The sequence below is a fragment of the Echeneis naucrates genome, chromosome 23, assembly GCF_900963305.1.
Source record: "Echeneis naucrates chromosome 23, fEcheNa1.1, whole genome shotgun sequence".
NCBI classification, from domain to species: Eukaryota; Metazoa; Chordata; class Actinopteri; order Carangiformes; family Echeneidae; genus Echeneis; species Echeneis naucrates.
This window is the reverse complement of record NC_042533.1, coordinates 3,949,387-3,970,584: the sequence shown is the minus strand read 5'-3', so window position 1 is coordinate 3,970,584 and position 21,198 is coordinate 3,949,387. Positions and strand designations below refer to the sequence as shown.

The following is a 21,198-nucleotide window of genomic DNA, read 5'->3' as shown; positions in this document are numbered from 1 at the left end:
TATTTTGCTTTTCCTCAGTTATGAATGCCAATATGAGGTCTGTAAGCCTGTGATATAGTACCTGTGTGTTTAATTGAGACCTGAATGTAGATGAAATGCTACTGTGAGGGGCAGGTGGAGCAAAAGAAGCAGACAAATCAAAAAGAAACATATCGCTGATAAAAAGCTATTTCCCACCTGTCTTTTTTTTTTTTTTACCACCTTTACAACTGCAACAATAGCTGTGCAAAAAATACACAGCAGCCTTATGAATGTGGATGAGTTCACCTTTTAAGAACCCATCTAATTCACTTTAAACTTAATAACAGGCACTGGCTATTTAAACAAGTACAGCACAAAAGCAGAACACATAACTGGAAGCACAACGCGCCGCGCTTCACTGTTGACAGAAGTTAGCCGCGTGTTTATTTATTAAACCTTTTGCGACTCCACTTTGGAAATCAGCCATCGCCGTCGTAGTATCTAATGTTTCTCTGCCTCACAGGAGAGACATGACGGAGCTGCACCAGATGAAGGTCGAGGCACCGACTGGGCCGTTCCAGGACACCAGTCTTCCTTCGTCTGTCATTTCTGGCTGCTTTTCACTGTGCATCTTGGCAGCTGTTAGGACACGAGGATTTAATGACAGAGATTATGTTACCTATACAGTTCCATTCAAAGAGATTTACGTCTGCACCCTGTATCCACTCCACATGTGACACGTGTGGTACAGGAAAGGAAACACACTCAGGTTTGGCTTAAGCCAGCAGAGCAGTTGTGAGAAATCCTACTCTGTGATCCTGTGTATTTCTCAACAGCTCTGACCTATTTGCTTATTTAAGTCACCCAACTAAATATAGGCATTGGGGAGAAGGAGGAGACGAGGAGAGGCAGAATTATCAAAGCGCTTTCTTTTTTGATTTCAATCCACACACACACACAAAAAAAAAAAAAAAAAAGAGAGGAGGAAAGAGGCGGAGAGGGAAGGAGACAAGACAAAGAAATAAAAGAACGTGACATAATTAGCTGAGACAGAGATCAAGCTGAGGAAGCAAAGCAAACAGAAAACGGTGGTCTGCTTGGCATCACAAACCATTTGACTGCTGCACGTCTTCGCTGCCTCCGACGCTTTTTTTTTTTTACCTGCGCTCGCTCCAGATATCAGCCGTCTGCTAACAGCCTCTGACGTACGGACCATTATGTTTCCATTTCTAGGGGGGGATAGGGAATTCAGCTGTACCTGTTTACAGCACCAAACACTTGGGCCGGTTTATCAAAGTGCTTCTCCTTCGCCGCGAGGAAAGTTGAGCTTGATTCAGCTGCTTTGTTGGCCTTTCTTTATAGAAACAACACCCCCTGCATTTGGAGTTGCTGCACTTCAGGCCGCCTTATTCATGGGACTTTTTTATTTCATTGTTGGAATTCTTATGCGTGGGTGAATAAAGAGTTTATAATGTGTATGTGTCTAGTTTTATAGCATGTACACAATTCATATTTGTCCAACTTCTACCACCGCTGTTCCCATAGCACCACTGTTGCCCACCTAATGCAGTCCCAGCGCTCTAATTGGCTAACAGCAGACATTTTCTCTCCTCTGGGAGAGCGGAGTTTAGAGAGAGTGTGTGCACTGAGCTGCCCGGCGCCTAAATGAGTCACACTGTGGTTACGACGTCTCTCAAAGAAATAGAGAGCGCACACCCACACACGGAAAGCAGACCAGTATAAATGTTCTCCAGACGGGCAAAATACACCTGAAATATATTCAGGTGTAAATCTGGATGTCGTACACTGAAACACTCCCATCTACCTTTGTAAATCTGCGTGTCTGAGGCCAGAGGTCACCTGACTCCCACTGAGAGGTGCCATGCCATCAGGTATGCATCAATAATAAATGTAGCCTGTGGCCTAACGCCCTGTTATGCCTTTGACAATGCTCATGGCTGGAGTCTGCATGCCGCTGATCTGTTGCTCTGCTGCAGTATTTAAGACGTGTGTCAACCACTACGAGTCCATCTCCATCGAAACAAATGAAAAAGCTCAACCTGTTAGCAGAGCTCCAGAAAGAAGCCCGGGAGACGAGATGTGAAGCCACTTTGGTCCGAATGTGGCAGGTCCATTAGACAAATACATAATTATAATTCATTTAAATGAGCGACACGGGATCTTTTAAATCTGTATCTAATCTGTCCAAAAGCAGATGTGCAAAATTGTCACTTTTTTATTTGTATCTTTCGAACTGTGTCATCAGAACAGGAGTCTTACTTATACACTGGTATAGTATTGAACTGTAAGACAATAAAGATGTTCCTAATCAAATGGCCTCTGGGTGTATAACACAGCGATACTACAGATTTTAAAAGGTCCCAGGCTCCTTTTTTCTTGCTTAACAACTTTATCCCAATCTGGTCGACTTCAGCTCCAGACAACTTGAACTGAACTCATTCAGGTCTGTGTGTCCTCCTGTTTGACAGCTGGTCTTGCCATCGCTGACGGGATGGAAGTCTTGATCCAAACTCTCTCTGGTTTCCTATCTCAGCTCCGCCTCAGAATCTTTGCTGGATCGCTCTGACAATAACAAAAATCCTCAGGCAAATAGATGCCTATGAGCCTGACATTTATTTTTTCTGCCTTATAAGCCATGACTTGGTATTTCCGCGATGCAGTAAGTTCACGGCTCATAATCCTGGGTTTGAACTTGTGTCTTAATGGATGGGCTGCATCCTGGCTGTGTTTGTAGACGGATTTCATCATAGCGCAACAAGCCTGTCCTGTTATAGAGGCTGCTTCGCATGCAAACAGATAAACAGGAGAAATAAATCCTCCACAGAGCAGAACGTATCATTTCAGTTTAGTCTTTCCTGTCTTCAGAGGAGGAAGGTGTGGAGCTTCTCTACTGTAGTGAAACAAAGCAGCTTTGGTGTCCGATGGGTCCATTTTATCAGTCCATACTGTGACATTTTTTCTTTTAGTGGAAGTGGAATAGCAGGTGAAATGCATCCCAGGTAGTGCCACTTTTTCCAAATGAAAACCTGCAGTCGTCGGAGGCTTTCGTCAGTATGCTGTACATATTTATACAGGGGGGAAATACACACGCTGAGCACAGGCTCGATTATACAGACACACAAAACTGCTCGCAAACATTTCATCAAGTTCCTGTTTCCATTCCATTCTCACACTTTTTTGTTTGTGTTTTTCCTGTCTCACAAACATTGCAGGGGGCAGTGTGAGTGGAGGAACTTTGGACGTCAGCTGATGGACACATGGGCGTCGGCAGCAGAGCGGGTCACATATCGCTCTCACTGGCACAAACATACATTAGAAATGAAGCAGCACAGACTTGAACAATACGTCTGCACTAGCTGCATAAACTGAAACGGACAGGTAAGACACAGCGAGAGGTCTCTCGACATGAGTGAGACTCGGCTTGAGAGCTCATTTCTCTCAAGCAGACTCTGGGGAGATGAGAGTGGGCGGAGGAGATGTGAAGACAGGGTCACTCTTTGCTGTCCTTGTTTCTCTGTCAGCGAGCTTCACTTCCGGACGTGAGCAGAGCCTCTAATGCCCGCCAGAAAACGTCTATGTTTGAGGCTTCTGAAGCACTGAGATGCAGCAAAGTCAGAGAACAGAGAACAGCCAGAAGGTGTTTACTAATCCTTTAGACCTTTTTGTTCAAAGAAAATAATAATAAAAAAACCTCTCCTTGGAGCTCATCTTCAAAAAAAATGTTAATTTCATTGACATAGCAGCTTTTCTTAGTTACACAGGGCATGAATTGTTGGAGTGGAGGAGGAGGGCTGGAAATGAAATTTCATTTATCTGCTCCAGTTTGAGAAGGAAACGATCTATTTACAAGTGAGAATATCTTCCATAAATGGTACTAGCTGTAATCCCATTAATCAGCATAATTGGCTCATAATTGGCTCTCGTGAAGTCCCTACAGATGTCATCACTCGAGCCTCACGTTACTGCCAGACATCTCAAACGCTGGCTGATTTGGTCTAATCTCTGGTATTGTCTCACACATATACACAACAAATATCCACAAACACCACACAGACACACACTACACGCATGATCTCCTAACATAAGGGTTGGTTTATGAACAGAAAAGCGTCCGCAGTTTTAGGCGAGTGAATGGTGATTACCCGGAAACAGAATGGAAGTAGAACAAAGCTGGATTCTTTGCCCATGAGCTGGACGAGACCAACACGAAGCAAAACGCGGATGCTAGTTTCACCATGCTTGCAGCACATTCACCAAAAGCCGGTAATAAAGTTTCTGCTGCCTCCCATTGTTGCTATAATAAGCAAAATTAGCATGATATCAAGTTTTCCTGGAACATTTCCCAATCTTTGAAGATGTGACAGAAAACACCAGATCTTTGCTCGGTCAACATGGTGAAGAAAGAAAGAAATGAGTCCAGTCACGACTGTGGAGGGATGATGAAGTTTTGATTTCCTAAAAAGCCACTTTTATTGGAGTCCTTTTATTGGAGCATGAACAGCGCTCAGCAACCAAGTTTCAGGATGAATGAATTTATTTATTTTCGAAGCAAAGTTTCTTGTTATTGTCGAGCAATGTGTTATCTCAGTGTTTTCTATACAAAATAAAAGGAGCAAAGAGATGGATTTGATTTGAAGGTTTGTCTCTAAGCAGATCTGATTATAACGCCAAACTGGAACCGGATCAAAGACTGGACCAGTTTTCAGAACACCAACACTGTGTTTGGACGATGTTCTATGTTCGCCCCGCAGTGAATAGCTGACTGTCTTTGACTTTGACGCACATTTGCGTGTACATCTGTGTGTTAAGTGTGTTGTTATGTTTATCTGGGGAGGTGTGTGGCTCGTGTCAAACAAAGGGAAACATGCACTTGGTCTTTGTTGAACAGTACAACAATCTAACCTTGAGCAACCAAAGCATCTTCCTGTGCAGTGGAGCGCATTGCAAAACAAAGCAAATATAAAAGAGTGGAGGGAGGGGGGGGTAAGGGAGGTGTGTGTCTTTGTGTGTGTGGGGGGGGGGGCACACAAGAGCTGAGCTGTATATTAACCGCTTGTTTTTTTTTTTTTTTTACCTTCTGTAAACTGATAGGTAGAAGCAGAAAATGAGAAAAGAGCCAAAGTTTTCTCAGGTGGAAGAAAGTGCTGTTTATCAGAGCAACCACGAATAAAAATGATGCTGCGAAATATTGTGTGTGAGCGTTTGTGTGTTTGTGTGTTTGTGTGTAAGGATCCCACAAAGTGCTGGCATGCACTTTGTGGAATTGGGTGATAACATGAAAATTCAACAGACGCCTGTTTTTTTTTTTTTTTTTCTTCCACCCCTTTTTAAAGTGTTTAAAGTACATGACAGCATCCTGCGGAAGCAACAAGAATCAAGAGAAACAAAAGCATCCCTTCAAAAAAAATGTTTTAGATTATTTAAATCATTTATCCTATTTAGTTGATTCAGTTTCCTCAGACACGAATAAAGACTATCTATATAAAACTCTGGTCGAGCAGTTCTCGGTATGATGGCTGCATCAGCTCAGACGTGCTGTGCTCAAATGGCCTCTTTAACCTGAAGATCACCACTTAATTTAAAGAATATTTAGGCGGTGCTCGTTTTTACTGCTCTGTAAGTTGGCAAATATGAACACACTCTTTTCATTATATGAAGCACATCTGTTCTCCAACAGTTCAAATTACAGACAAAACTGTCGAAGCAGCGTTGATAGTAAATAAATAAAAATCACTTTTCTTAACAATTTTGGAAAATGAAACCCTAAAAAGGTCAGATTGTCACAGCTGGTGGAACTCAAATCATTTTACCCTGTGAGGGAGGTCCCGCACAAGATCAAACTTTGATCTCTTCATTTGGCAAGCGCAGCAACAAAAAGGTGCTGATAATGAAATATATGAGCGAAAAACAATATAGAAAAGCAATTAAACAGCATGAAAATGTTCTCCATTGTGGCATTAATCCAAAAAAAAAAAACTCTGATGCGGAGACTGTTCTCGGTAAGGATTGGTCTTTTTTTTGGAGCGACTGAGAGGGTTGACCACGACTTTTGCTGCATTGCACCATCCACTTTAGAATAAAAGAGACCAGCATCTCACATATGGGATTTAATTTTTTCCAGCCTGTGGGTTTCTTATGAAACACCTTGAAAAGCTGTTCCACTGTGTCCAATGGAGACATTGAGCTTCGGCATCAAATAAGGTTCCACAAGTTGCAATCTGACCACCTCACTGCATCGCGCTGTTTCAGGTTCGGGTGTAATATCATTACCTTTTAAATTGAGTACTCGTAGTGTTAAGCTTATTTGATGGAAGCACATAACGGATACAGGCAATCAGGCCTCTCTTTCATTTAGCGGGTCGCAGTTTGAGTTAGCACATTCAATTCTCCCTCCCATTGCTGTGGCAATGATGGAATAGTTCATTAGGAGTTTGGATAAACAGAATCAGAGCTCTGATACATCTGTGACCACGTTGGCTGAGCAGACTGAAGCAGTTGTCTTGATATTATCTTAAGGAACAGATATCAGCAGCTACACAGATCAGATCTGCGATTGCAGAGACCTCCCAGACTAAATTAACGGTCGTCTGTTACCGGGACAAAATCAGCTCCGAGCTGCGGCACATTTTTTTCTCCAAGTTTTTAGCAATATCTTCGACAACCCTCTGGGCATCGTTCACGGTCAGCCTGGGTGACTGAACACGCTACTGCTGGATGCCGTGCCCCTGCTCATTTGCTCAGACTTGATGGAAAAAACACAGGAGGGGGAAGGATAAAGAAAAGAACAAATATCTCCAAAAATGAACAGAAATGGCTGGGGGACACAGGTTTTGTGAGAAACCAGATATGAGAGAGAGCCGTCTCTAATCTTTGCCTCAAACACTGAAGCTCAATTCGTGAAACATGAAAATAAGCTTGTGAATTCACTTAAGAGAGAAAACCTGTAATGTGTTTGGACCTTGAACTCTGCGTTTTCTTGTTCCTTCCCTGACTCAGTTGCATCCATTGCCTGAGCTTCAGCATCCAAGAGGAGCCAATTACTCACATAGCCCCAGTAATTAACATGATGGTGAAGGCTAACCCTGCTCAGACTGGAGAACTGTGACAGGGAGACTGTCTCTAATGAGACAGATCCGGGGGATTCTCTCCTCTCGTTTCTGGCCTGGCTGACTCTCCAGTCGCTACGATGGATGGTGCTAATCGCTACAATGGAAACTGTGTCATTTTAAAACCCATCATGCACCAGTTGGGGGGGGGCTGGCGGATGGAACAACAATCCTAGACAGGCCTTTTTTTGCTTTAAACACACAGAGTCACACGCAAAATGATTGTGGGGAATATTTATAAATGTTTTTAGAGAATAATAACACAAATAGTTCTATTTTATACAGTTAATATGATTTAAGCTACTTATTTACACATTCAGCAGAAAGGAGTAGTAATAGATGGATACTGTGGAGTTGTGTAACCACAATAACGAGCTGAGAGATACTAAAATGCTCCACAGTTACGGTAAAAAGCGTTTAGTATGAGCAACACCTTTTCATATTACACATCAGCTGTAGAAATATATAGAAATGTAGTTTTAAAGCATTTAAAGGTGCACCAATCAAATCTCAGTCTGGTTTAAATTCACAATACTGAGCCGTTTACCTGGAAGAGTTCATGCTGCGGACTGAAGAATAACCAAGGTTTGTTAATCAAGTTATGCCTCCTCTCATTATGACCTTGATATGGGGGAGGTAACATGATTAGGATGTTTACATGACAGTTGCTGTAATCAGAGTACTCCCTTCCTGTGGGCATAATCAAATTATCAGACTGCATGTAAATGTGGAGTAACCGTTCTCCCGGCTGAGGCTCAGAAGGAAGGATCTGCCCCACGGCAGGCCGAGGAAACGCCCTTTTGACTACCAAGGCTCCGGCCATTAATTGTTCAGGTCGGTGTGTCCCGAGCACACCTCTCTTTCCTCAGTCTACCGACAGTGACCTGCACAACTGGTCACGCAGGGATGGAAGGAGGCTGCCAGACAACCTCAAATGGCGCACAAGGCCAATTTAGAAAAATCACAACATCGTGTGACTGATGTTGTGTTCACCTGGTGAGTTAACTCGGAAGAATTCAGACCTGGAGACACCAACTGTCGCAGGAACTACCGCAGGCAGGTATTTGGGCAGGAGTTCACGTGTTCTCACGACCGTTCTCATCTCCATATTGATGGACGAGCATCACCCACGAGTGGTTAGAAAGCACGCCACGTTATCTCGCCGTCCTGGGTTCGGTTGCAGCCTCAGACCTCTGTCTTTCTCCCTGTTTCATGTCGGCCTCTCTCCCACTTAGTGCAAATAAAGGCATAAAAAGCCCAAAATAAAATATACTTAATGAAGTGCATATTTAAGACCAGAGAGAGTTTTGAGAGTCAGAGGGAGAAATTAAAAAGTTGATTTTCAATAACTTCATGAAGCTAACATTGGCTTAATTGCTATCTTGCAACATCAAGTATTGATAGATGTGATTTCAGGAGGAAAAAGAGAGGGAAAGTGAAATCTTCCCATTTTCTTAAATGCTCACCACTCAGAATCACACACCTGAAGGCAGACAGACAAAAACGAAAACACTGTGGTGTCTATGTTGGCCATTTCACATGTGCTTCAGCTGCCTGCTGTTGTAGGGATGAAAAAGCAAAACCCCGCCTCAGTGAGCATCTTATATTTGTCAGAGTCCAGTGGCACCACCTCTACACAAACTGCCGTTGTTCCTGATAAAACCCCCAAATTCTAATCTCCGCTGTGTCATTGTTTAAAAACAAGGAGGTGAAAACTGTTTTGTCAGACAGGAGGGTTAAAGTGATGTCTCAGGGTTTGCAGTTCCATTTACCTTTCCCGAGATAAGGCCGGCACACTCTCAGCTTGGTGCTAAACTGCAGTTTATGGAGTGCATTTCTCGGCGCTGTCTTGCCAAATGGATACGGAGCGTTTAGAGGAAAGATAGTGCTGGGAGGGAAGCGTGGAAATGCACAGTGGAGACTTTTGGGATTAAAAACACTCCACTCTAGGAACGTTTCATGAAAAGGGATTTCTCTACCTGTTGGTTTGATGAGTTTTTTCGACAGGTTCAAGGAAATAACAGCGATCAGCCTGAACGAGTGGCGGCAAAGTTCAAGTGTCAGGACTGGGAGGCATCGCTTGCTTTAAGTCCCACGGCGCACTTATTGTAATGGAATATTATTCTTTCTAAATGTGAGACGATAGTGTGAAAAATTATAGCGAAGGTGTGAGAATGAAGAGTTTCAGGTTCAGTCTTCACATTCAAAACTACTAAATAACACCTTCCTTTATCTATTACGCACAGATCACTATGTGATTTGTAGGACACGCCCAACTCTACCTGATTATGTCCCACCTGTGATTGGCTGAGCTGCCTCTTCCCACCCAAGGCTCTGTGCTGACAGCAATGTGTGAACAAGACATAACTAAACTTCTCCTCATGGACACAATTAAAAAACCAAGGTCCATTTTTTACTTTCTTCCTCTCCAGTTTTGATTATCTTCCTTCCTGCTTCATACTTTAAGGAGCTGCCATTTTCTATCACCGGCACCTTACTGATGTCAACACCATCAACGCCTTCGCTCTAATTCAGAACAATTATCCAGGTGCAGCATTGGAAGCTGCTCCGTGTGGCTTCAGGTGTCAACAATGTTTTTAAACAAGTCGGTTTGTAGATAACAGCTTACATTATGTGAAGCTTCAGCCTTGTCAGATACAACACTGTCAGATCTCTGAAGGAAGATTTTGCATTTCCTCCTCCATCGATGGAGGACCAACCAAAGGCGATGCAGGAAGCTCCCGTGACAGAACCGTGGCGAGGTGGCCACAGACAGGTCACCTGACCGATTTGTCTATTAATGACCATTCAATTACTGACAAGGTTAGAGGACAGGCTGAGTCTGAGTTGGGGGGGGGGCTGTCTTTGTCTGATGAGGACCAATTAGGGAGCAAATTCCACACCTTTCCTTGACACGTCAGTAGACCGCATCTGTCGCATTGTGTCGGGCATTGTGTCACGCTTCTCCTTCGGCACATCCACATCTGTTCCTCGCTGTGTCACTCAACCCCCCCCAAAAAAAAACACACACACACACACACACACACACACCTCTCCATTCCTGCCATGGGCTCGGGCAGTGTTGCTATCTGGCCTGTATTTCTCGGCTGTTCTAACATGTAGGCCTTGGATTCGCAGAAAATGGGAAGTAGTAAGCGGAGGAGGAATTGACCAGGAGGGAAGAAAGTGGGCTGAGAGTTGAAGGGGAGTCGAGTCTTTGACGCAGACGGGGAGTGGAAGCAGTTGCCATGGAAACCCCACCCTGCCTCCAACGAATCAATGTGTGAGTGAGAGGAGCGAGAGAGAACAGAGAGGACATGGAGGGATGAGAGAAAGTGTATTTCTCATTAAAGGTGTGTGTCTGATCTACCTAACCTTTGTGAGGAAGAGAAATATGAGGAGACAAATTAATACGCAAACAAACAGGCAGCAAGCTTTCTTGTTTCTTCAGCGACACAACGCCCCCCCCCCCAAAAAAAAAAAAATTAATAAATAAAAAATAACAACAACAACATACGATGCACCATGACCTCAAGTCTGGTGGGCTCCCGCTCGACGCTCACGCTTATCCCAACCCTGGGTTTTTCACAGAGATGCTACATAATAAAAGCTTTTATTATCCAGATTATTTCTGTGAACCAGATAGGATGTTAAAGATGTGACAGACTACGGAGAGCGAGAGAAGGGCCAGTTACAGATGCCCTCAGAGTCCTGCAGAGGTTCAGAGTTGTGCAATATGTTGTGAGAGGGAATGCATTTAAATACTGAGACAGACATCTGGTTTGTAACTCCATTCACCACTCTGATGAACAGTAAAAGGAAGAAAAGAAAATAGGTTCCAGTGAGATAAAACTGCCAATGAAAGGAGGAAGTAAAGATAAGGAACGTGCAGTGGAGCAGCAGGACAGAAAGTGTGGGACTCAGATTTCCTGCTTTGCTGTAAGACAACCAAACTCAGAACGGTGGATAGACAGATGGACTTGCAGGCTTTCTGTCTCTCTCTCATTAGTAAACACCATCAGTATTGCGCACAGTTGCCCAAGCCATTAACACAAACTCCATGCCCCTAAGGGCATCAAACTCCCCATTAACTCACAGCCTCCACCACTACTTCCTGCTATCAAGGCATATGTTGTTTGTGCACATGTGTAAAAGCTAAAACACACAAAAACACGTGGACATAAACGCGAAGGGGCTTGCAAGTTTACGAAGCAGTAAAACTGATACGGACTTGCACACTTTAAAGACAGATGTGAGAACATGCAATCACACCCTCCATAACCTTTAAGTGTCCATTTGTGGATGGTGGATTTTTTTTCTCGGGGATGAGCTGTTTAAGAGTCCCTCTTCGGCTATGAAACCACTTCTTCCTTCTTTACACAGTTGTTCAGCTATTATCAATGCAGCAAGTGTTCCCATAAGTATTATGGTCTAGGTTAATGGTAACCATTGGGGTTGGACCATATCTGCCATTAGACAAAATGCATTTGCAGTGCACAAATTCTGTCTCCCCCTTCTGGCAGTGAGAGTAATTATACAAATGTTAAATGCCAACTTTACTAATAGCAGTAATGCTACATCTGTGTCTGAGCTCAGCCCCTTCTCTTCTTTTAGTGCTCTCTAATGAGAGAGAGGTGTGTCCTGGAATAAATCCAGATTGTGATCAACAGTTTTAACTGCACCATGCTCGTGCTATAGAACAAGACCGGCTCTGAAAAAGGAATGAAGAGAGGATGCCTGCCCAACAATCCATGTTTAGGTGGAGTCAGTGTAATGGCTACACAGCCTACTCCAAATACTTCAGATGTACTCATCTGAAATGCAACAGTGAAGCAACCTGAAAGAGCATGTCAGAAACTGACAAAGCATCTTTTCACCCGAGGTTGACCTGATCATCAGCTCTATTATTCAGAGACCTCGCTCACTTATCACTAAGTGCTTTACTGTGTCCACTCAGCTGAGAACGACAGGAACGAGTGTGAGTGTGACTGTGTAAAGGAAGGAAGGAAGAAGAGGAAAGAAACAAAGGTAATGAGTGCATTAAAGACTCAGTGGCTTGAGTCATATAATCCCAATGACCTTCTTTTTGATTTTGAATTCTGAACTCCCTGCAGCAGAGGCAGTCAACATATTTAAATTAGATTTAGTGTTTGGAGAAAAACATGAGAGCCCCCCCCCCAACCCCATTTTTCAGTTGGTGTATCCAACCTTCAAGTTATTTACTTTAAATGTTTGAGTGTACTCTAAATATATGCGAGCCGAGTCAAATGCTCAGAAATTAATTCAAACGTTTAAAAATGTTTAGAATATTTTTTCCCCCTCCGCTCTGGGGTCTCCAAATCAAAGTGTACACTCTGCCTGTAAATGAGCACGTCTGAAACTGTGCGAAAGTCCTATTAGAAACAGCCATATATTTTATTGCCATGTTTTTCAGTTCAATTTTTCCTAAATAATTCAGCCATTCAAGTGTAGCCTACTTAGGCCTTGCAACTGGTCTACACACGCTTAGCCCTCTCCCCTCTCCATCTCCCACACCAAATCTTTGTGGATTACCAGACGATAGGCCTGATTTCACATGGGCTCAGGCTATTAACGCTCTGACCTTGGATTTCGACCAGGCAATTTGTCTAAGAGCTGGCACAGCCTTCGCTGCCCTGGCTGACTCCGTCCGAGCTCCACGATTGGTATGAGTGGCAGTAACTCTCCCGCTGTCTGCCCGTCAGCCTCCATCCCCGAGAAAAATGTCTTTTCTTTACCACTCAAGGGTTATGTTTAAATTGCTGTGATGAACTACTTCAGATCCATCACTTATAATTCTCTTTTCTCTCTTACCCCGTAGTCTCCTTTAGATTTATCACTTATCACGGATCAGGCTCCAATGTAGCTCTCAGTTTCTTGGTTGCAGATAAGAGTTTTCCTTCGTACTCTCCCGCCTTCATTCAGTGTTATTGAAACCAAAGCCCAATTTACAGCTGGTCCAACCGGTCCTCAAGTTAAGCCAAGCTTCCTACAGTGCATAAAAATCTAAAGGTTTCCACTTCAACAGTACTTCTACAACCTATTTGCAGGCTCATTTGTTTGTCAGGGTCGCAGGCCGTCCATTAAAGCATCAAGCAGCTAATCAGCCTTACAGTAGGTCCTTCCATCAGACCATCAGTTGTCATCATGTTAAAGGTTGCGTCATGCCAGCGATCATATTTTGTCATTTGACCTTTTAGTTGAACAAAATGTCTCTTGTGATCTAGATCTAATTTCCAAGAGAATCAAATGGTGTTCAAAATGCCAGCGCACTTATAACGCACAAACAAACACAGCTACCAGGCCATAACTGAGCAACGAGTGCACTTACACCATCTATCAGTATATGTACTTCATCCATCCATCCATCCATCCAGATATAAAAAGCTCACCCCCCCACAGCAGCAGCAGTGAGCCCCATTGTTGAAGCTTTGTTAATGCACGAGTTAACCTCCCCTTCCCTCTCTTTCAGTTTATCTGCAGTCCATTTACTTATGTGATTATCATTGCCTTTCCTATCATCAAGCCTTCGCCCCTCCCTCCCAACCGTTTCCTTTTGTTTGTCTCTCTCTACTTGTCCTCCTTACTGTTCACCTCTTTATCTCCAATGCCTCAGTGGCACCAGCTCTGTGAATGGTTATCAGGGAAAATTACACCTCTATAGTAAACAAATTGCTCTTTCTTTCTTCTTTTTTTTTGTCTCTGACTCCAGTGAAATCCACCAGCTCCTGGTCTTGAGGAATGCACCTCCATCAAAGAGTCAGGGGAGAGCTAGCCACCAGACAGCTGGGCCGACAGGCATGGAAAGGCTAAGGCATACTGTATCCAGGTAACAGCTTGTACACACATGAAGAGACACCCTTTAACCCTTCTAAACCAAATGTGTCACCAGCGGCCACCACAATTCGAATTACTGTAAGTTCACAAATGTTTGCTCTATCACAGAAATGCCAGTGGCTTCTGAAAGCTGCGGTTGCAATTCATAACCAAGAAGGGGTCATTACGGATGTTCCAGTCATGCTGTCGCCGGAAATTGCAGAATCCAATCCTTCGTTGTTAACCATCAATACATCCTTTCGACATACTGTAAACTGCTGGATACTGAAGGGTTTAAGTGTTCTGGAAAAATGGGCAAAAGCACTTATTCACTGGATGTGTCAATGTAGAACGGTTAATACCACAACCTATTCAGTGATGGCAATACGCACATATTCAGAAAACAAATGGCAAACAGAAGTCAGAAGAATATGGATTAAGCATCAGTAAGTCTGAGCCTATTTAAGCACTGTGAGCTTAAAAAGGCTGATAAAGGCCGTGCACACACACCGCAGATGACCCGGCCAAGCAGTGAGTTTGAAACGATGCCCTGAATTAGAAACACCAGGTATCAGTAACTTGAAGCTACCCAAAGCCCGTCTTTGACTGTCTACACAACACTTGGTAAATTGTGTGCTCTTGCAACACATTTAATGAAGCTGATTAGACACTGAGAGCTGCAGTCAACACTTCACTTTAAAGGGTTGAACTTCCAGACCAACCCCCCCCCGCCAAACTAACACTCCAGCAGGTAATCAATTACAGCCGCAGACAGATCGTTGGGAGATGTGGGACTGAAGCCAGAAGGAAAGGAAAAACAAGCCTCGAATCGCACACTCTTCTCACATTGGAAATTTAATAAATCCAGAACATACGGCCCCACTGACACCCCGCAACCCCCCAGCTTTCTGAGCCCTGGATAGTGACCACTGCTCCTAGCTAGCATCTTACCTGGACGGTTCTGTGTCCATGGACAGCTCAATTCTGTCCTTGAAACCAGCAGATGACAAATGAATTTCAACTCCAGCTGCACTGGGAGCTCGCTGCAGACCATATCAAATTGTAGTCATTAGCAGATTTGCACAGTTGCTGTGGAAAAGTGGCTTTCCCGATTCTGAGCATCTCGAGAGCGTCTAATAGGCCGAACAAGTCAATGAATGGTCCTCAATTTGAGACCGATTCATCAATTGAGTCAATATGACGCACTGTATTTTTAAATGTGTGAGCGTGCATATTGAAATGATGAGGGGCTAAAGCAAAAACAAACAATGACTCCTGAGCCCCGTGTCTTTTCATTTCTTTAAAGGTGCGCTTCATTGTTTATATGTAAAGATCTCAGCTTGTTAGAATAGCTGTCGATGTCTCCCGTGGCTTTGGAGGGACATTTGAGTGAATGATCCTGATGATGTCACAGTGATGTCATTAAGGTTATTCTGGAGTGGGGTACAGAGCAAACTCGTATAGCAAAGCTGGTGCTGGGGGGTTTAAAAGAAGTGGGAAGGGTCACTATTGAGAGCAAGATCCAGAAACTGTGCTTAACCTCTGAAGAAACATTTTTAAAGACTCAAAGGAACCAACAAAGTTCTAATGTAGAACCTGGAGGGCAAAGACACATGCAGCTGCCCACAGTGCTTTAATGCTAATTTAATAATAGCAGAAAAAATAAAGTAAAGTGTTTAATTCAAGCAGAATATTGGAAGTAACAAGTGTGTAAAGGGAGGGTGGTGACTCACAGGGGACGGTGCGGAGGTAGAGGTTGTCCCGGATGATCTGCTGCAGCTCGTGGTCCACCGAGCCTTTCTGGAAGCGCAGGTTGAGGTAGTGACGCAGGTCCTTGCCTATCACGCCCCCTGGAGGAACACAAGGGACAGTAATCAGCAAATCAATCAATCTGTTCTGAAGGGCTGTACACGTTTGGTCCTGCAGAGCTACAGATATTGTGAGGCCTCAATGAATGTGTTTTGTGAATTACCCAGAAAACACTGCCTGCATCTCACTGGTGTTTTACGTGCAATTTCCAAACTTCCGGACCAAACAAACTCCAAACACAGCAGTAATAGATGACAGAAATCATCGGAAAATAGAACAAACTCCATCATCTACTGCTTTACTCTTTCCAGGTCACGGGAAAACTAACTATCTGAATTTTCTAAATCCCTCCAAACAAACACAGCCAACACTAATGAATATGCTCTGCCCTCTCCCTCAGCTTCAGCATCTGTCAAGTGCAGCCACGGATTGGTGGAAGTGTTAATTGGAGTGGTGGCCAAACACGTGCGGAGAAATGTCTACACATAAATCACCCGCCAACTCCCCCTGGGAGCTGTTTTTACTCCCACTCTCCCCTCCATAACGCTCACCTGAGTGCCCCCCCCACCCCTTTGTCTCTCTAGCAGTCCCTGTTTGCTTGAACGGACTTCCACTTAAAACCAGTGCATCTTGCTGGCTCAGCAGGAAAGAAGATATATAAAGAGTATTTAAAAAACAGCGATGTAGGTAGTGACAGAGAGACAGAGGAAGGGGATAAGAGGGACGGAAGGCAAGGACAAATCCCATGGGGGAGTAGAGAGGACAGCAAGCTAAAATAAGCACCAGCTCCATGACCCCCTCCCCAACAAATACTCCATCTATCTGCTCTGCCATACACAGGAGAGGGAGGCTTGAAGCGGGGGGTGGGGGGGGGGGGGGGGGGGAATCAAGTTGACATTACTTAAGGGATTCCTCATGATGCCGGCTGGACCGACGCACTTGTTCTAGTTACCTCCTGTGGAGGCAAAGAAGCAGAGACACAGATGGGAAATAGGGGGCAGAGGGTGTGTGTGTGTGTCTGTGTGTGATGGGGGGGGGGGGGTGCACAGGCTGAAAAGACATTCGTCTAACCTTCAACATCCTCTTTAAAGCAGCAACTTGGCACGGCGCCACACAGCATTTAGCTCCCCCTTCTTCAACCCCCCCATCGCAAGGCATGATATGTTTGAGGGCGCACACATCAGCATCAGACACATGAAGAGGCAGATGAAGCCCAACACACACAAACACACACACACACACACTCGGACAGAAGGTGGATGACATTGGTGGAAATGAATGAATTTGTGGACAACCTAGGTCGGAAGTTTTCCGTCATATTGGGGAAATCTTGAATCGTGTGTTCTTGGAATAATGTCACACACAAACACACACACTAACATGCCCTAATCCGTAAGAGCTGAACTAATTTGTGGAGGGTTGTATTATAATCATGCAAACCTGAATTACTGAGACCATCTGTGTCTCTGTCAGAGATGTGGAGCAGCACAACTAGCCAATTTATATTTGCATGAGAAAAGAAGCCAAGCAAATGAATCTGCATACTAAAAAGGTGAGCAGACCCACAACCACATACATGGACACACACAAACACATATTAACACACTAAATAGCACCTCTTGCGCGGACAGTGGTTGTGCAGCCAGTGGAGTGTCAGGCTCCTCTTTCCACAGGTTTTGTGATGCAAATAATCTCCGCTGGAGGAAATCTTGCGTCCGATCTTGGCCACTGGAGCCCCCCTCCCCCCATCCACAGACACAGTCCTGTCCTGTCCTGTCCTGTCCCTCAGGTCCCCAACACTGTCCCTGTTTGTCCCAATCTCTCCACTGCCTGGCAGCACCGGGAGCCAAATCACCTCTCTCTGCACTCCACGGTGGGAGAGATGAGACAGGAGAGCGCAGCAGAATGAGTGGCACCGAGGCAAAGACAGAGAGAGAGAGAGAGAGTGTGTGTGTGTGTGTGTGTGTGTGTGAGAGAGAGAGAGAGGGAAAGAGGAGGAGAGGGGGAAAAGTGTGTGTGGAAGAGAGTCTGTGTTGCTTAGAGTGAGAGAGAGCGACTGTTGGAGCGTGGCTCCGGCGGTGGGGACCTATCGCACTGAGATCCCTCTTCCTCTCGGATCCCTCCAGATTCTCACGTCCTTTAACGCCCCCCGTCTGCAGCGCGGGGCACTGCATGTTTCCAGATTAAAAGCCATCACACAAACACACCAGCTCAAGGCACACGGCCTGTCCTGCGCATCTTCCAGTATTTCACTAAATGTGTGAGAATGAGACACAATATCTTTGTTTCGCTCCTCACCTTGTAGATTTACTCGATCATCAGCAGTGCGCGGCCATTCGTCTGTGTCAGAAATCCTGCTCATCCCTGATCCCTTTATTAGTCACATCTTAGTCACATTCGGGCTGCATTAGTCACATGTACTTTTCTACATCCGTGTACTTGCAAAGACATTTAAAGGCATCTTGAATTTAACGGCTGCTTCATCTAAATGCAACTCAACAAGTTTGATCTCGACAAGTAGATAAACAGGGAACTACAAAAGCATGAGCAGACGTTTGACACACTGTTCTGTCATGCCATTTTATGTCACATACTGAAATATTCATAATAATGTGGACTTGAGCTTTCTTTCTATACGTTTGTGGGTCCAAATGTCATGTAGCCCAAGGCCGTATCTTGTTTCACGTGAACCACAGTAAAAAAAAAAATAAAGCAAATATATATTCAGTTTATAGGATATGAAGCACAGGAAAGAGGAATCAATTGTATTTCAGTGAAAACATCAGAAAACTTTGTTAAAAACAGGCCAGAAATGACAAACCCTCTGATATTCCACTGAGAGTTTAGAGAAAAACACCTTTGAACTTTTGAGAGCAGGAAAGCCTTCACCATATTTCAGATTTAACTCGTATGTTTGACAAGCATCACTAGTTTCTTCTCTTCCCTCTCAAAAATCAGTCCATCATAAATTCTGTCATGTTACTCTCTAAATGAACCCGACTCCTTCACGCGGCTCCTCAGAGTCTCACTATGGCTACAGACGAACCACCGTCACTGTTCACTCTGGTGATATTTCTCCTGTTCCACCAGTTTGGGGATGACAGATTTAAACAATCAGTCAATTCTGAAATTGTTAATTTTTCCGCTAACCAACTTATGTTATCGGCCCGTGGATATCACAAGGAGCCGAGTGACTAAGATGGCAAAAGAAACAAGTTAGAATAAGAGCACACGCTGTCTCACTCACACACAGAGGTGACTGCAATATTCTAGATATGGCCCAATATTTGGAGGTGTGTCTAAAAATAGATGTGTGTGTGCAGTAAAGGTCAGATTGGAGCGATAGCTCTACTGGTCTGGTTTTTGAGGCTTAAGGAGGTCATTAAACAAATGTGATGCTCAGGTTCTCTGTGCGTTGGTGTTTTCTTTTTTTTTCCATCAGCTACAGCTACTATGAGGGAAAGATGAGTGATGGAGGGAGCATGGAGAGAACAGAAAAGAGGTAGAGATACAGGAAGAGGCAGCTAATGCTGCTGAAGCTGGTATTTTTCTCTTTAACCTCGAAAATAGGCAACAGAAATGCATCCTTCAACTTTGCATTCGAGGAATTATTTTCCAGCAGTGTTAGAGCCACAACTAGGTGTGACAACTGTGTCCCAAAGACATGAGTGAAGGAAAATTGTTGTTTTTCTGCCTGAAAGAAAAGAATCCACCATTTAGGAGCTGAGCAGGTGCCTTGGAAAATCCCCTGGGAAGAGGAGAAATAACAGCCTGTAGAGAGCTGAGAAACGAGAGCAGCTGGTTCCTGCAGGAAGAGAGGTGCTGTAACGGCTAACTGCCTCCAACCCGGAGCCCATAGAGGGGCACTGACGACCGCTGCGAAGACCAGCACTCAGCCTTAAAGAGATGTTCAATCTAAATACACAGCTGTTGTTCCTGCAATCCGTTCAGCTGTCATTAAAGTAAATCATGTTTGCTGGTGTAATAAATTATTCAAAGTCTATCGAGTCTCGGTTTAAAGGTAAAAACTATAATTTGTTGGCACCAAAGGAACATCACTCCCACATCACCTGCTGCGTGGATGTGAATGGAATATATCAGCCAGAGAACCTTTGTTTTGCGTGACGTGCCCCTTTGTGTGTTTCCGCCTCATTTTATGCCCGCTTCTTTTTTGTTTTTTTGCTCTGACTGAAATCCAAACCCAGAAATCTGACTGAAAACATGGCAGTTTGGAAATATGCTGTTTGCCTGGATGCCCTGAATAATTGCAAAGTAAATAGATGTCGCAATGTTGAAACGTTGAAATGCTGAAAGAGATAACTGAAATATCAAACTTTTTGAAACCAAATGTAACTGATAGTAGCATCACATTCGTTTCTTTTATTCAACCAAGCATCTCTTTTGTCAGTCATTAGGAGCTGAATAAATGATTCAGCTGCTCTCCAGTTCCTCCAACATAACTTAATGAATCTACATTTATAGAATCACACAATGGTGATCACCCGCAGTACAAACCGGGATCCGGTTCACGGGATAATTGTTTTGCAGCCACTGAGTTAGCTATAAGAGATGACAAATTTTTTTTTACTTAAATGCATCTGAAGAAGAAGAAGCCCTCATCGCCATCATGACGGGCATAAATGCAGAGCATGTGCACACATAAGACATTTAAAGCATAAAACAAAAGCTTCGGTAGCATCCCCATCAAAGTCTCAGTCTCCAGCAGCCTAAAAATTCTTGACTTAATATCAAGAAAAATCCAGCATGGAGGAAGTGCTGACAGTCAGCCTGAGCTTGGTGTGCTGTCACCAGAGCCACACACAATATTTATCACCTTCTGCTCCGAGGGTGAGCGACGGCACCCACGTATGTAGCATTATCACGCTGTGCGTTTAAGGCAGAGGCTGCACCGGCAGACAGCTGTTGAGATAATCAGACTAATTAAAAGTTCAGGATGCACTCAAAACCAGACACGCTGTGCTCTCTTGATGAGCCTTCAATGAACATGCACGATGCCAAGTCTGCGGTCAAAGTGCCGGAGTCAATTCACGCCAACTGGCGTTCAGAAAGACTAACACACACTCGCATGTTCTCTTTTGTTTTGCTCATCATCATAACATGAAAAGGATTTTTGTTGTTAGGACGCTACCAATCTTACAAATGATGTGTATGTTCATTTTAATGAACATGAATTTTTACGAAGCTTTCCAGTCAGCCATTGATTTACATCCATTTCAAAGAGCAGAGACCAGTAAGCCCATAACCCGCCTGACTCCACAGCAGTCAAAGAACTGCTCATTGTGATGGGCTTTTGTACAGAGATGAATCAAAACTAATGAAAGACATGGAAAAAAAAAAAAAAAAAAAAAACCCAAAAAAACCAAAACAAAACCATCAGAATTGTTTAAACGGAAGAATTTGCTGAAAAGGTTTCTATCAGTAAATCCAACATCTGCTTCAGAACAAG

General features: G+C 44.0%; 1 protein-coding gene across 1 annotated transcript in view; it reads right to left on the bottom strand.

The window, feature by feature from the left end:
• The window catches only part of magi2a (membrane associated guanylate kinase, WW and PDZ domain containing 2a), a 171,832-nt gene that overhangs the window by 105,348 nt on the left and 45,286 nt on the right, over nucleotides 1–21,198 (bottom strand). The window contains exon 2 of the mRNA XM_029494925.1: nucleotides 15,656–15,772. Within this exon, the coding sequence (XP_029350785.1) occupies nucleotides 15,656–15,772 (117 nt within the window). The remainder of the gene's footprint in view (nucleotides 1–15,655; nucleotides 15,773–21,198) is intronic.